The sequence below is a fragment of the Artemia franciscana genome, chromosome 14 (assembly GCF_032884065.1).
Source record: "Artemia franciscana chromosome 14, ASM3288406v1, whole genome shotgun sequence".
In the NCBI taxonomy this organism is placed as follows: Eukaryota; Metazoa; Arthropoda; class Branchiopoda; order Anostraca; family Artemiidae; genus Artemia; species Artemia franciscana.
Window position 1 is genome coordinate 20479893 of NC_088876.1, and position 15228 is coordinate 20495120.

The following is a 15228-nucleotide window of genomic DNA, read 5'->3' on the forward strand; positions in this document are numbered from 1 at the left end:
TTTTAGCGGACTACATAAGGCCACAACTACACACAGGGGGTTAATAGGGAGAACTTGCTGAAAAAATTTAACCATGTTAGTAATCAAATGCACCATTTAATGTTTTGATTGCCACCTGCTTTCTCAAGAAAAATTTTTTCATCCCCTTCTTCCTCACCCAAAAGTAAGACATATATGCACTATTGTATAAAGCTAATATATTTTGGGATTCTTAGCTGATATATCTTAGTAAAGAAAGATTGTATTTGTTCAGCATCAGCATTCAATATTCTAGCATTGAATGTTTACAAAGATCTTAAAAGCTTTTTCGTTTCTAGTATATCTTTCTTCCAAGCTTGAAAACCTCCAAGGAAATTTTGAAGTCCTTAACAGTTTAGTGCTACAGCAAAATTTACTATAAAGAGCACATGTCAATATTCACCACATGAAGCTTAATGTCTGGAATTACCTTGGCTTCGAAAAGAATAATTTGGATACTCCATAGTCTGTGACCATTCACTCTCTTCCTTTTAGGTTTCTCATTCAGTATCTCGAAGCTATTTTGCAATGACCATTTTATTGCTTTGCAATAAGAGAGAAGGCTAGATTAAGGGATTTTGATATTTTCATAGTGTCCACGCTTATATTGTGTTTATTTTTTTTTATCAAGGTTACTTTGTGAACAACGATGTTTTAGTTTTACTTTTCTTTTTAGCAATATATAAGACTAATGAAGAAATTTCGCGAACAAATGTGCTTATCATTATTTATTATACCTATTTTTCGGTACCTTACGGCAAGTCTCTACGATAGCATGACTCACGTAGATGGATATCTTGTAGTATCTTATGCCCTGTAGTAAAAATATAAAGACTAGGGTCATTTATCTTTTTTTGCACTATTCGCCTTTTTCATTTGAGTAGAGGGAGAGGGAGGTGCAACTTTGCTCTTGAAATTGATGTAATGTACTCAGGAAAATATCATGAATGTATGCACTCCATTGCTCTTTTGGAACAACTTTATTTTTTATCGGATTTTTTTTTTTAATTGGATTTTATTGTTATCCTACACTGAAACTCCAATTGCACTGCTATATTTTATACATTGTCACTTTTACAGTTTTGGGCGGCATACGTCCCCTGTGAAGCCCAAGACTTGGATGCAGTCAGACTTACGCTGGAGCAAATTGACATAATCAAGCGGATGACAATCCAATACTCTAACTATCTCACTTTAGTTAACACATCACAAGGTACGATTTATCAGCTTTATCTTTTTGTCTTTGACAATTTACTGACAATCACAAACGGTGGTCCATCTGAACACCCTACAAGAGCAACTGAAGAGTGGGGGAGTAAGTTAAAAAGCTGTAATTCACAATTAGTTACATAATGTACGTAAATAACTACAAGTGTAATCATACGGTATGTAATATATACAGTAATGGGTAATCATAGGGTATATTATTAATTGTTTTTTTAATATAAATGTCGTTTTTCTATTTGTATTATTTTATGTCCCGAAGACAGCATTATGTAGTGAATAAGTCATGAAAAGGCAGTATGGTCTTCGAAAATATATATATATATATATATATATATATATATATATATATATATATATATATATATATATATATATATATATATATATATATATATATATATATATATATATATATATACTAGCTGTTGGGGTGGCGCTTCGCACCACCCCAACACCTAGTTGGTGGGGCGCTTCGCGCCCCCCCCAAGCCCCCCCGCGCGCGTAAGTCGTTACGCGCCATATTAGTTACGCGCCATTGTAGTTGTGTCCCTGTGTCCCACCTGTGAATATAGATAGATTTATATATGTGTTTCAAACTACGTAAAAATTGCGAATATACAACATTTTTGGCTTTCCCACTACTGGAAGCTTTCCGTTTCCAATTGCCAGCAATTGATCTGAAAATGTTTGACCAGAATCATCGTTTTGCAATCGGACACGCATATTTGTAGTTAATTTTAATATTTTTACGTGTGTCCATAAATTAGAATTTTTCAGGCAAGCATTCATTTCGTCTGCAGGAGTTAAACTACGTAAAAATTGCGAATATACAACATTCTTGGCTTTCCCATTGTCTGTGCATATACAAAGCCGTATGCACTAATAATGACGTCATATGCAAACGCTCTTTTTACAAACAAACAAACATGCACACACACAACTCGTTTTTATATAGATAGATAGATAGATGGATACAATACAAATTAACTGCGTAAAACTTGCGAATATACAACATTCTTCGCTGTCCAATTGTCGCTGCATATAAATAGATTGTCAGGTTTACCGACCCTCGAACATGCAACGTACAATTGTCCATGGGAAAAACAATCAGTATTAAGATCTATACCACATTTTTCTAATGATTGACCTTGAGCTTTGTTAATGGTGATTGCAAATGCTAATCGAATTGGGAATTGCAATCTTTTAAATTGAAAAGGCAGATCCGTTGGAATCATGGGAATGCGAGGAATAAGAACAGCCTTACCCTCAAAATGCCCTGTCAAGATTGTCGCCTTTATTAGGCTTTCCATTGTTTTTTTTACGGCAAGTCGCGTGCCATTGCAAAGCTTTGGTGGGTCGCCTATTTTTAGTTGTAGCACGTGTGGTGGAAACCCTGAAAGATATATGGAATTTAAAAATTCAGATGGATAATTAACCGCTTCATTTGGTTCCAAAACTGTGTCGACTGACTTGCAAAGGACTGCCTGGTCTCGAATCTTGGTCAAAACAATATTGTTGATTTCGTGGACGTCTATATTTTTGGGTGCGAGAATCGCTCTTTCACTTAGCCATTTATTATTTTTATAATTTTTTAGAATATTCGGAAATACTTTTTCAATCAATTCATTTTTGGACGTCACTAAACTACAGAAATCAGCAGGTAGTTGTATACGTCCTGAAATTGAGTCTATCGTATCATAAATGTCTTTTTGTTCCGACGTTAACTTGTAAATGTTATTTTGTACATACGACAATAGATCACTCGTACTGTAACTTTGTTCACGATCCAATACTACACATGTCGAAACAGCAGCGATACGGTTAGGTGAAGGCATTCCCAAATCCTGAAGAGGTTTGTTTGCCATACGTACGCACAAATCTTCTATAATAACTAAAAGCCATTTATTATTTTTATAATTTTTTAGAATATTCGGAAATACTTTTTCAATCAATTCATTTTTGGACGTCACTAAAATACAGAAATCAGCAGGTAGTTGTATACGTCCTGAAATTGAGTCTATCGTATCATAAATGTCTTTTTGTTCCGACGTTAACTTGTAAATGTTATTTTGTACATACGACAATAGATCACTCGTACTGTAACTTTGTTCACGATCCAATTCTACACATGTCGAAACAGCAGCGATACGGTTAGGTGGAGGCATTCCCAAATCCTGAAGAGGTTTGTTTGCCATACGTACGCACAAATCTTCTATAATAACTAATGTGTCGTTATAAATTTCTGATGTAAAATCAAAAGTCATTTCTGACGTCTCTAACTGTTTTCGATGGAGTATATCTTCGGACATTTTTGACTTATATTTTTCCCATAACTCTGTAGGAGCTGATGGAGAGCAAGTGTACGAATTTGACTTGGGGTTGACGTTTCGCACGCGTCATTGATGCAGTTATCCCAGTGTTGGTCATTCTCCAATAAATTCAGAGCTTGGCATGCACTACGGTAAGTGTCATGTATAGTACCGTTTACAGTTCTCAAATACTCAAAGGATGTCGGACCGGGTACATTCACCAAAAGCAGGCGTAGAAAGAAGCATTCATGTTGATTGGGGTGAACGGTGTAGAGTCTTCCTATCGTGGTATCTTTGAAGATGGTAGGTTGGCCGTAAACCCACTGGTTATCTACTTCGATGGTGGTACCGTTGCCATGGTAGGTTTTTCAGTCATTTTACAATTAGAAATTTCTCTTTCAGCGGTCTTCTTACAATTAAAAATTTGTCTTTGAACGATATTCTTAAATACCTGTGTCCTGGTCGTCATTTAAATTCCCTGTGTCCCGGTTGTCATTTGTGTCCCGGTATCCCAGTCTGTAATTTCTCTTTTTTCTTTTTTCAGTTTTCTTTTTCTTCTTTATTTTTCAGCTTCACTATGAAATACATATCGCCGAACCTTTGTTTTTTTAACTAAAATCTGGTAGTCATTGATGACCTTATCCAAGTCAAAATCCCAAACCCAATCATCATCGCTATCATTTTCAGTTTTAATATGTTTTGACTCTCGCTGTCCAGGTGGATCTTCATCTAACTGCGCGGTTTTGCGTTCTTTAGCCTCAAGCCTGTTTCCTTGCTGTTCTTTTGATTCCTCGGCACGCTTTCTTTTCTGACTTTCTCTATCAGCAGCAAGTTTTTTGGCATAGACTCTTTGAGCATCTTCATCAGTCATTGTAAACTTAAACATTAATAGAATTCTACGCGAACATATGTCTTATATAACTTGAATGACGTCACCTTCAAAGCAAAAATGATGGCAACTAATTTCATGACGTCAGCCGAAACATGACGTCACCTGATCCACGATCCACAGATCCACAGACAACTTATTTTTATATAGATAGATATATATATATACTAGCTGTTGGGGTGGCGCTTCGCGCCACCCCAACACCTAGTTGGTGGGGGCGCTTCGCGCCCCCCCCAAGCCCCCCCGCGCGCGTAAGTCGTTACGCGCCATAATAGTTACGCGCCATTGTAGTTGTGTCCCTATGTCCCACCTGTGAATATAGATATATATATATATATGGTTTTAACTACGTAAAACTTGCGAATATACAACATTCTTTGCTGTCCCATTGTCTTTGCATATAAATAGATTGTCAGGTTATCCCCCTGTTTCCCCCGGTGTCCCCGTTGTAGTTGTGTCCCTGTGTCCCGGTCGTCATTTATATTCCCTGTGTCCCGGGTCCCGGTCATCATTTGTATCCCGGTGTCCCGGTCTGTATATACATTCGTTTTTTAGTTTTGTTTTTCTCCTTTATTTTTTTCCTTTTTTTTTCTTTTTTAGCTTATTTAGATTTTTAGATTTTTTAGTTTTTTTTATTAGTTTTTAGTTTTTATTTCTTTTTAGTTTTTTTGTCCCGGTCGTCATTTATATCCCCCTGTTTCCCCCGGTGTCCCCGTTGTAGTTGTGTCCCTGTGTCCCGGTCGTTATTTATATTCCCTGTGTCCCGGTCGTCATTTGTATCCCGGTGTACCGGTTTGTATATACATTCGTTTTTTAGTTTTGTTTTTCTCCTTTATTTTTTTCCTTTTTTTTTCTTTTTTAGTTTATTTAGATTTTTAGATTTTTTAGTTTTTTTATTAGTTTTTAGTTTTTTTTTCTTTTTAGTTTTTTTGTAGTTTTTACCTTCTTTTTAGTTTTGTTAATTTTTTTTTTTTACTTGTGTCCTGGTCGTCATTTATACTCCCTGTGTCCCGGTGCTTTGTTGATTGCTAATCGAACATTCCTTTTGTCCTGGTCGCTTTCTCTTTGAGTGTCGTCATTTATTTTTTTCTTTTTTAGTTCTTTTAGTTTTTACCTTTTTTAGTTTTTTTTTAGTTTTTAGTTTTTTTAGTTTTTTACCTTTTTTTAGTTTTTTTAGTTTTTTAGCTTTTTTATTTTTTTTATTAGTTTTTAGTTTTTTTGTAGTTTTTGCCTTTTTTTTTAGTTTTTTGTCCTGGTCGCTTTCTCTTTGAGTGTCGTCATTTATTAGTTTTTTCCTTTTTTTTTTTTAGTTTTTTATTGGTTTTTACCTTTATTTTAGCTTATTTTTCAGTTTTTTCCTTTTTTTTATTTTTTTTTATTTTTTATTTTTTTTAGTTTTTTACATTTTTTTAGTTTTTTTAGTTTTTTTAGTTTTTTAGCTTTTTTACTTTTTTTATTAGTTTTTAGTTTTTTTTGTAGTTTTTGCCTTTTTTTAGTTTTTTCAGTTTTTTTTTTAGTTTTTTATTGGTTTTTACCTTTATAGTTTTTTTAGTTTTTTAGCTTTTTTATTTTTTTTATTAGTTTTTAGTTTTTTTTGTAGTTTTTGCCTTTTTTTAGTTTTTTCAGTTTTGACGTCACCTAATCCAGTTTTTTCAGGTGACGTCACCTGACACATCCATCCACACATCCACAGACAGACAACTTATTTTTATATATATAGATAGATATAAGTTGTTTGTTTGTGTGTTGACTGACGTCATGTTTGTGTGTCGACTGACGTCATATTTTTCAACTGACGTCATTATAAGGATTGAGCATTATTCCGTCATGAAGTTGCTTATAAACTGACGTCATGTTTGTCAACTGACGAAATTACAGACCGGGACACCGGGACACAAATGACGACCGGGACACAGGGAATATAAATGACGACCGGGACACTCAAAGAGAAATTACAGACTGTGACACCGGGGCACAAATAACGACCGGGACACAGGGAATATAAATGACGACCAGGACACAGGGACACAGCTACAATGGGGACGCCGGGGGCACTGTGGATATATAAATGACGACCGGGACACAGGGAATGTTCGATTACCAATCACCATCAACAAAGCTCAAGAGCAATCATTAGAATAATGAGGAATAGATCTGAATACGGATTGTTTTTCCCATGGATAATTATATGTTGCATATACAAGAGTCGGTAAACCTGACAATCTATTTATACACACAGACAATGGGACAGCGAAGAATGGTGTATATTCGTAAGTTTTACGTAGTTAAAAACATATCTATATATATAAAAATAAGTTGTTTGTGTGTTATATATGTCTGTCTGTCTGTTCGCATATGACGTCTGAATTATTTCTTCATATACCAATTCAAAAACGAATGTATTCAAGCCTGAAGTAGCTGAGTTGGTAACGCGTTATGTTCCAGGTTCTAGGTCCGAGAGGTTGCAGGTTCGAACCTTGGCTAGGTAAAAACTACAAAAAAAAAAACTTATAAGAAAAAACTAAAAACGAAAAAAAAACTAAAAAACTAAAAAAAGGTAAAAACTACAAAAAAAACTAAAAAGAAAAAAAATAAAAACTAATAAAAAAAACTAAAAAAGAAAAAAAATAAAAAGGAAAAAAAGAAAAATAAAGGAGAAAAACAAAGCTAAAAAAATAAAAATAAAAAAAAAATAAAAAGGTAACCAATTCAAAAACGAATGTATATACAGACCGGGACACCGGGACACAAATGACGACCGGGATAGAGGGAATATAAATGAAGAGACACAGGGACACAACTACAACAGGGACGCCGGGAGGCACAGAGGGATTATAAATGACGACGGGGACACAGGGAATGTTCGATTAGCAATCACCATCAACAAAGCTCAAGAGCAATCATTAGAATCATGTTGTATAACTAAAAAAACTAAAAAAAAGGTAAAAAACGAAAAACTAAAAAAAAGACCAATTCAAAAACGAATGTATATACAGACTGGGACACCAGGACACGGGTTTAACCAAATGTGACTAAAATTGGATCGTTGTGAGATCTATATATATAAAAATAAGTTCAAAAACGAATTTATATACAGACCGGGACACCGGGCCAAAATTACGACCGGGGTACCGGGAATATAAATGACGACCGGGACACTCAAAGAGAAATTACAGACTGGGACACCGGGACACAAATGACGACCGGGACACAGGGAATATAAATGACGACCGGGACACAGGGGCACAGCTACAAGGGGGGTGTCGGGGGCACAGGGGGATATATAAATGACGATGGGGACACAGGGAATGTTCGATTAGCAATCACCATCAACAAAGCTCAAGGGCACTCATTAGAATCATGAGGTATAGATCTGAATACGGATTGTTTTTCCCATGGACAATTATAAGTTGTATGTTCAAGAGTTGGTAAACCAATCTATTTATATGCACAGACAATGGGACAGCGAAGAATGTTGTATATTCGCAAGTTTTACGTAGTTCAAAACATATATATATATATATATATATATATATATATATATATATATATATATATATATATATATATATATATATATATATATATATATCACAGGTGGAACACAGGGACACAACTACATTGGCGCGTAACTAATATGGCGCGTAACGACTTACGCGCGTGGGGGGCTTGGGGGGGGCGAAGTGCCCCCACCCACTAGATGTTGGGGTCGCGCGAAGCGCCACCCCAACAGCTAATATAAATATATATATATATATATATATATATATATATATATATATATATATATATATATATATCTATCTGTATTCACAGGTGGGATACAGGGACACAACAACAATTGCGCGTAACTAATATGGCGCGTAACGACTTAGTACGTCTGTACTTAGTACTTAGTACGTCTGTTCGAAACAGCAATCGATTTGATGCCTACTGATACGCATAAAATTGTTATTTCCGCTGACAAAACGCCTACTAGCCGACATGTGTGTAGATACAATGCTCCAACTATCGACGAAGTGGCAATCGTTATGGTCGGTGATCAGTTTTTACCTCGAGATATTATTCTTCATAAGCGAAACGCTCAGTTGGTATGAATTGCTGAAACTCATCGAAAAGAAAAACTAAAAAAAAGAAAAGAAAAAACTAAAAAAGAAAAACTAAAAAACAAAAAAACTAAAAAAAAAACTAAAAGAAAAGAAAAAAACTAAGAAAAGAAAAAACTAAAAAAGAATATATATCTATAAATCTATATATATAAAAACAAGTTGTCTGTGTGTCTGTCTAGTGACGTCATCTTTGTGTGTCGACTGACGTCATGTTTGTTGACTGACGAAATTACAGACCGGGACATCGGGACACAAATGACGACCGGGACACTGAAAGAGAAAGCGACCGGGACACAAGGAATGTTCGATTAGCAATCACCATCATTTTCATCATTTTAACTAAAATCTGGTAGGCATTATTGACCTTATCCAAGTCAAAATCCCAAACCCAATCATCATCGCTATCATTTTCAGTTTTGATACGTTTTGACTCTCGCTGTCCAGGTGGATTTTCATCTAACTGCGCGGTTTTGCGTTCTTTAGCCGCAAGCCTTTTGGCATTAACCCTTTGAGCAGATTCCTCGGCTGTTTCTTCTGCCATTGTAGGATTTATACTAAAATTTTTCTTTGAATTAACTATTTGAGCAGCTTCCTCGGCTGTTTCTTCTGTCATTTTAAGATCTATACTAAAAATTCCTCTTCACGTGCCAAGCTTCTCAACAATTTATAATAAACCTCAATTTTTAAGTATCTGTTTTAAGGTTTTCGAATTACTTTAATCTATTGTCAAAATACTTCGAAATATTTATGCAATTCCCAGTTTTTACATTTTAGTTTGTTTTCTTTATCTTCTTTATTTTTCAGACGTCATATGCAAACCCTCGACACAAAAATATATACAACTTATTTTTATATATATAGAAGATATAATCTGGCGTAACAGACAACTTATTTATATATATATATATATATATATATATATATATATATATATATATATATATATATATATATATATATATATATATATATATATATATATATATATATATATCATATTTTTGTATATTCCGTCTGTCCAATTATCTGAGGAAAAAAAATATCCCAAGTTTCTCTTTACTTTGGTCCACAAACCGATGCATTTGTTGGAAACTTTTCAGAAAGTATTCTTGTCAAACATTATTTTTTCTTGAAAATATCTTTAAGGCGGCTTTCAACCAAAAACTTTATTTCTCTGCATTCTTTTGTTATTTTGATTAGTCTTTAGTAGTAGGTACATTTTATTTATTCCCACAACAGTGAGCAATATTTCTCTTGGTGAAATCCCATTATCCAAAGGAAGTAAATGGCAAAGAAAACTACGCTGTATTTCAGATATTATTAGTGAAAGTAATTTGGTCATTTATTTCAAAAGGACATGAATTCTTTTCACCGGTTGTAAACCATAAAGGTTAAATAGATAGAGAAGCATTGAAAATAATTATGATTCCATATAGCCTGATAATTATGATTCCATATAGCCTGATTTTGATAGCGAAATAATAAAAGAACTTACCTAAAAAAAAACTAATGTGCTTTCTAATGACGAGTTTTTTTTCTCTTCCTCTTTCTAAATTTCTATACCTCTTTTAAATGTTCTATCAACTCTGGCTCTGCTGAAAGTTTTAAATTTTCTTAAACTAATGGCTACTTTTTAAATTGTGGTAGGCTTTTGTCGTAGGCTATTCCTCATTGGGGACAATTTATTACATATGCAGCGTGGTAACAGATGAAACCTACTGATTCGGGAAGAGTGGAATGGCATAATTACTATTTCGCTAAAACAGTGTTAACTGATTTTACCAGTTTTAGTTCAATTAAAACAATACTCTACCAAGAAGTTTTTTAACTTCTTGCCTCTAGGTAGATGCTTCGACATTTCAAGATGTATCACCTAAGGCAGAAAACCAAGTCAAATTTCTTCAAAATCAATCTCAGAAATAAGATGTGGAAGAAGAATATATTCTAAAACTCTACCAAGACCGCAATAGGACAATAAAAGGAAAAAATTAATATGCAATGTGCCAAATTTAATATCTGAATTACCAGGTCTCACAGGAAGCTATCAACTAGAACAAATTTCAGTTGCCCAAAGAAAGGGTGGCAGTTAGGGGTGTTATATCCCATTTCTTTTGACATTTCGTATCAGTGATTCATTCAATTTGACTTCAGCCAGTATCCAGGTGCTCATATCAGTGACTGACAATCTGAGTCATTTTTCTATTTCAGTAATGATTTTCATATTTCCAAACATCTGTAAAAATAAAAGAAAGAAATAAGGCTAATTTTGGGACTTATCAGTTTTTGCCGTAGATCTCAGTCACAGACAAATCGATTCATTTAAGTTAAAACAGTTTTCAAAACCCCATCAGATCTCTCAACGATCACATGATCTCCGAAGAGACTCGTCTGGCAGCTATTTCCCTTGTTTTAAAGCTTATTTTTACTCTATGCAATTTTATCTCTATTAATTTGGTCGTTCAAAATTAGCCCGTCCAAATTATTGGAATTTGGTTGTTAAAGTTTGGTTTAATTGAAGTTCACGAGCTCTGCTCTCCTTTGGAGGTTGATATTGTTTTATTATATGAAAATGATTAGATAAATTGGCTGAAGCTGAATAACATAAATAAACCAAAAGCGAGAGACAAAGTTATGTGCAGGGGCTCGGGGTAAAACTAAAAAAACATTTATATACACAATGGAAAAGTAATCAGGATTCAAATGATAGAAGTCCTGCAAAGCGCGTTTGAAGCATATGATTCTAGGACAGTAAGGTAAACTCGATTGCCAAACAAGTTCAATAGAACAAATTTCTATTGAGATATGTACCTTCACTTCAAGCTTGATTAAACAATTCTCATCGTAGACCAAACAAAGTCATCTATGAAAAAAAAACTTCCTGGAGCGGATTTATTGACTTGGTTTTGAGCACAAACCAGGGAGAAGATCCTTGCCAAAGTCTTAAATTAACAATTTTATTCTGTAATGGAACAACCGACGCTTCACATTCTGATAAACTTGCACTCTTAATCTGCACTATCAGCTAGAAAAGGATGCCTAGGTAGATTATCAGATGCTAACGAGTTTAATCAGAGAAACGACCAGGGTATGGGAGTAAGCACAAGCGAATCACTGTCAAGGACAGAAATCCCTACGGGTAAACTAGCGTTTTAGTCTTACGAATATGCAACTCCAATGTCTGGTCAGTTTAATGAAGGTTGGTGGAAAATATTGGAATATTTTATTGCCATATATATAACATTCCATGCCAGGCCTACAGACTAAACAAAATTATAAATTAGTCTAAACTTGCAATTCATTTTTCTTGAAAGCCCAGCTACTCAAGAGAAAGGTGTATCTTCAGAGAAGTGTATATTCTTCTGCTTATTTACATAGCGTTTTGCCACCCTTAAAGAAACCTCTAAAAGAAGAACCGTAAAACTTATCACAGAACCAATGGAATGCAATGGCTGAAACCACACACGCCCTAGTTACTTCGTTTGATGCAATAGTCTTAGCTCTTGACAAAAAACATAGAAAGGATGTCAATATGAAGACAAAAGCGCAACTAAACCAGCATACTTCTGAAAGGGATCCTTAACTTCGAATTTATCACCTGCCTTACACTCATGAAAAAAAAAAGTACAAGTACAAGTCCAACAATTTACAAGTCCAAGATTTCAACAGGGAAACTTGAAGTAGAGGTAATAAGCATCATCGACGCAATCGAGATACTTGTAGTTACGAAGACATTTTTCTAGAGAATACCTGAGAATAAAACAAAAATTTTAAAGAACAGTGCAGCCCAGTTTTCTAAAAAAATGGAAGCTGATCCAGCGAAAAATTTCACCAGACATTACAGTCAGAGACTCAAACCATCTCGTTTTGACGGCCAAACTCAAGTCAACCTAAGATCGCAATGTATCAGTTCTACGACCAACATTTTAGATGATAGTAGATAACCTAAGAGTATTCCTAGCGGATTTTTAGCCATTTTTCTTTTTTCTCCAGGGTCCTTTGAAAAAAAGAAATCAGTTGCAAATATTGATCTAATAGCTACATTTTTCCCAAAGCAGGAATGAACTTCAGGCACCACTACCCTTCATATAGAGCTTGTTGTTTTATTTCAGTTACGTCGCGGTGTTATTTTTTCAGTCCTAGTTGAAGGACGTAACCATTGTTTTCAGCTCAAGCAAGCTAATTGTCTTTTAAATTGGTAACAACTGCACCATTTACAGTTGAAGCAGCTGAAACAAATTCAGTTGAACTCAAGTTTACTAAGAATTGGTTAAGAACTCTCATACATAATTCCCAACTAGATTCCTTCATGTTACTGGTCAGTAAGAAATGCCTCACCAATACCGTTGACTTAAACATGATTATCCCTTCGTGGTTTATTTTAAAGAAGACGTAAACCCAGATATACACTGTTCTTAGTTACATATTTATGCATGGTGTTCGATTTTTGTTTCTTTATTATTTTAGTAGATAAGAACAAATGATAAAAGATTATTGTCCATGAATTTTTAGGTAATAAAATGACATAATTTTATAATCTAAACCTAGAATTCATTTAAATAAGGTATATCATCCCCTCCTTATGACCGGGGTTCTTTGAGCCATTCCTCATAACAACTGAAATTAAACAAATTTTAAATAGTAAGTGAAAGTCTGAAAACATAAGTTTGCAATATTCCTGAATATGATGCGCGCAAATTAGTGTTGTGCTTATAATCATAATATAGATGATCTTCCGAGCATTCTTTTGGCTAGTAGCCTACAGTTACGGCTAAAAATGGCCAGAATATAAAACCTTTGTTCAAGGAGGGTTTTGTCAGCCAGTGAAGTCAAGTTTAAAGTCGAAGAAACGTACGCTTTTGAAGGATCAGAAAAAATTAGAAATCTCTGGAACTTCGAATAGACATGTATCTATTCTAGAAAAAAGATTTTGTTTTGTGAGGTTCTTCCCAGTTTTTGTTAATCAAGAACATTATTGTTAAGAGTCTATTTCATGCTAAGCTTATAATGAAGAGCAAAGTTTGTCGAAGTTAAGTAAATGGCATCAGAATGGTTAAAATTAATCAGGAACTAAGGGAATATGCCAAATATAGACGAAATAGGGATATCGTTAAGACTGAATTAAATCAGAGAAAATTTAATTTTATATCTGCATACTTAAACTAAACTGCAGCTCTTCAAAGAATTGTCTTTAATTGAAGGCCTTCTTTTTTTCCTAAAAAAGGTTTGACCCGCCTTGGGTTATTTTCCTTCTTTTCTAGCTAATCAATGTAACTTCAAAGATTTGATCTCAATTCAGCTCCTCACTATATTTCAGGAATTGAAGATGCATTTAAAAACGGTAAAATTGCAAGTATTCTTGGAGTTGAAGGTGGACACCTCATTGGAAATAGTCTAGGTGTTTTAAGAATGTACTATGATTTGGGAGTAAGGATGCTCACATTAACTCATACATGCAGCACACCTTGGTGAGTAGGCGTTTATATTCTTTTTGTAAACTGGGCAATATTATAGACTACAGCCAATATACTAGGAAAAGACTTTAGATAATTAGACTGGCAATATCAAAACGTGATCTGTTCTTATTCATTAATGGAACCTGGTTTGTCATTTATGGTGGTCCTCAACTTTTCTAACCTTGATCTTAACCTGCTATTCACTATAGCAGCAAAGCTATGAACCTATAATAATCATGAATATTTGGGTTATATTTTCAAGTAAAATATTTTAAAAAGATAATATTAGGGACTCTTTCCAACTTTTTGCTTTGCCATTCAGCTAAATATCAAATTTTGCTGGACTGGCCTACTAGTACAAGGAAAAAACCACACAAAAGTTTTAGCATGACCACTTTGCTGTTGCCTTACTAAGCTTATTGGGATTTTCGTCATCTGACACCAGACAGTTTGATCTGTTTTTTGACTGTTTGATCGTTACCTTAAGTGCAGTGGCGTCATTGAGGGGGAGGTAGGGCAAGCGGAACTGCCCCCAAAAAATCTGGAGAAAAATTATAAAGTAACTTTAAAACTGGTGCTCGTTTTAAGTTTCAACTTCGTTCTTTACTTGGAGTAGATAATTTTTTTATTTAATCCATCCTCATTTTTATTATAAGAAACGTGAAAAACAGGGGGCCCATTACACTTACTAAGATGTTACACATTATTATTTAAACAAATACACCACCTTCGAAACCTTATCATCAAGTAAATAGGTAGTCCTATTTAAGGCCGTGATTAAGTGAACTGATGGAACTCAAAAATCCATGTTAAAATTGAAAATATATATTTAAAAAATACTCAAGTATTCATTGGTGGAAGATACCGCTTTTAAAATCGGGCCGTAGCTTCTTGAATATGCTACAAAGCGTTTGCTAGGATTTTGCTTTATTTCCTCTAATTGCTTAGAAATCCTAGAAAATGTCTAGCTCTTTTTCACAAATGTACTCTATGAAGGATATTGATTTTAGAACAAAATCGGTACTATTATTAGCAGAAGACAATAACCTGTAAGGTGATTGCAACCATTTTTTGAAGTATTTTCCTGTTTTCGAACAGTCCCATAGAATATTTTTAGCTACATTAATTTTTTATGTTTTTTGCCGGAAAGAATCGTTTCAGATCGCCGATAACACCCCTAAAGGCCAGATTGACAAGTTGATATAATTAACCTGCTATTTCCG

At 34.4% G+C, this 15228-nt stretch overlaps 1 protein-coding gene across 1 annotated transcript in view; it reads left to right on the top strand.

Annotated features, from left to right (window-relative positions):
* The window catches only part of LOC136035433 (dipeptidase 1-like), a 224095-nt gene that overhangs the window by 126875 nt on the left and 81992 nt on the right, over positions 1 to 15228 (top strand). The window contains exons 6-7 of the mRNA XM_065717242.1: positions 1099 to 1231; positions 13867 to 14017. Coding sequence (XP_065573314.1) covers positions 1099 to 1231; positions 13867 to 14017 — 284 coding nt within the window. The remainder of the gene's footprint in view (positions 1 to 1098; positions 1232 to 13866; positions 14018 to 15228) is intronic.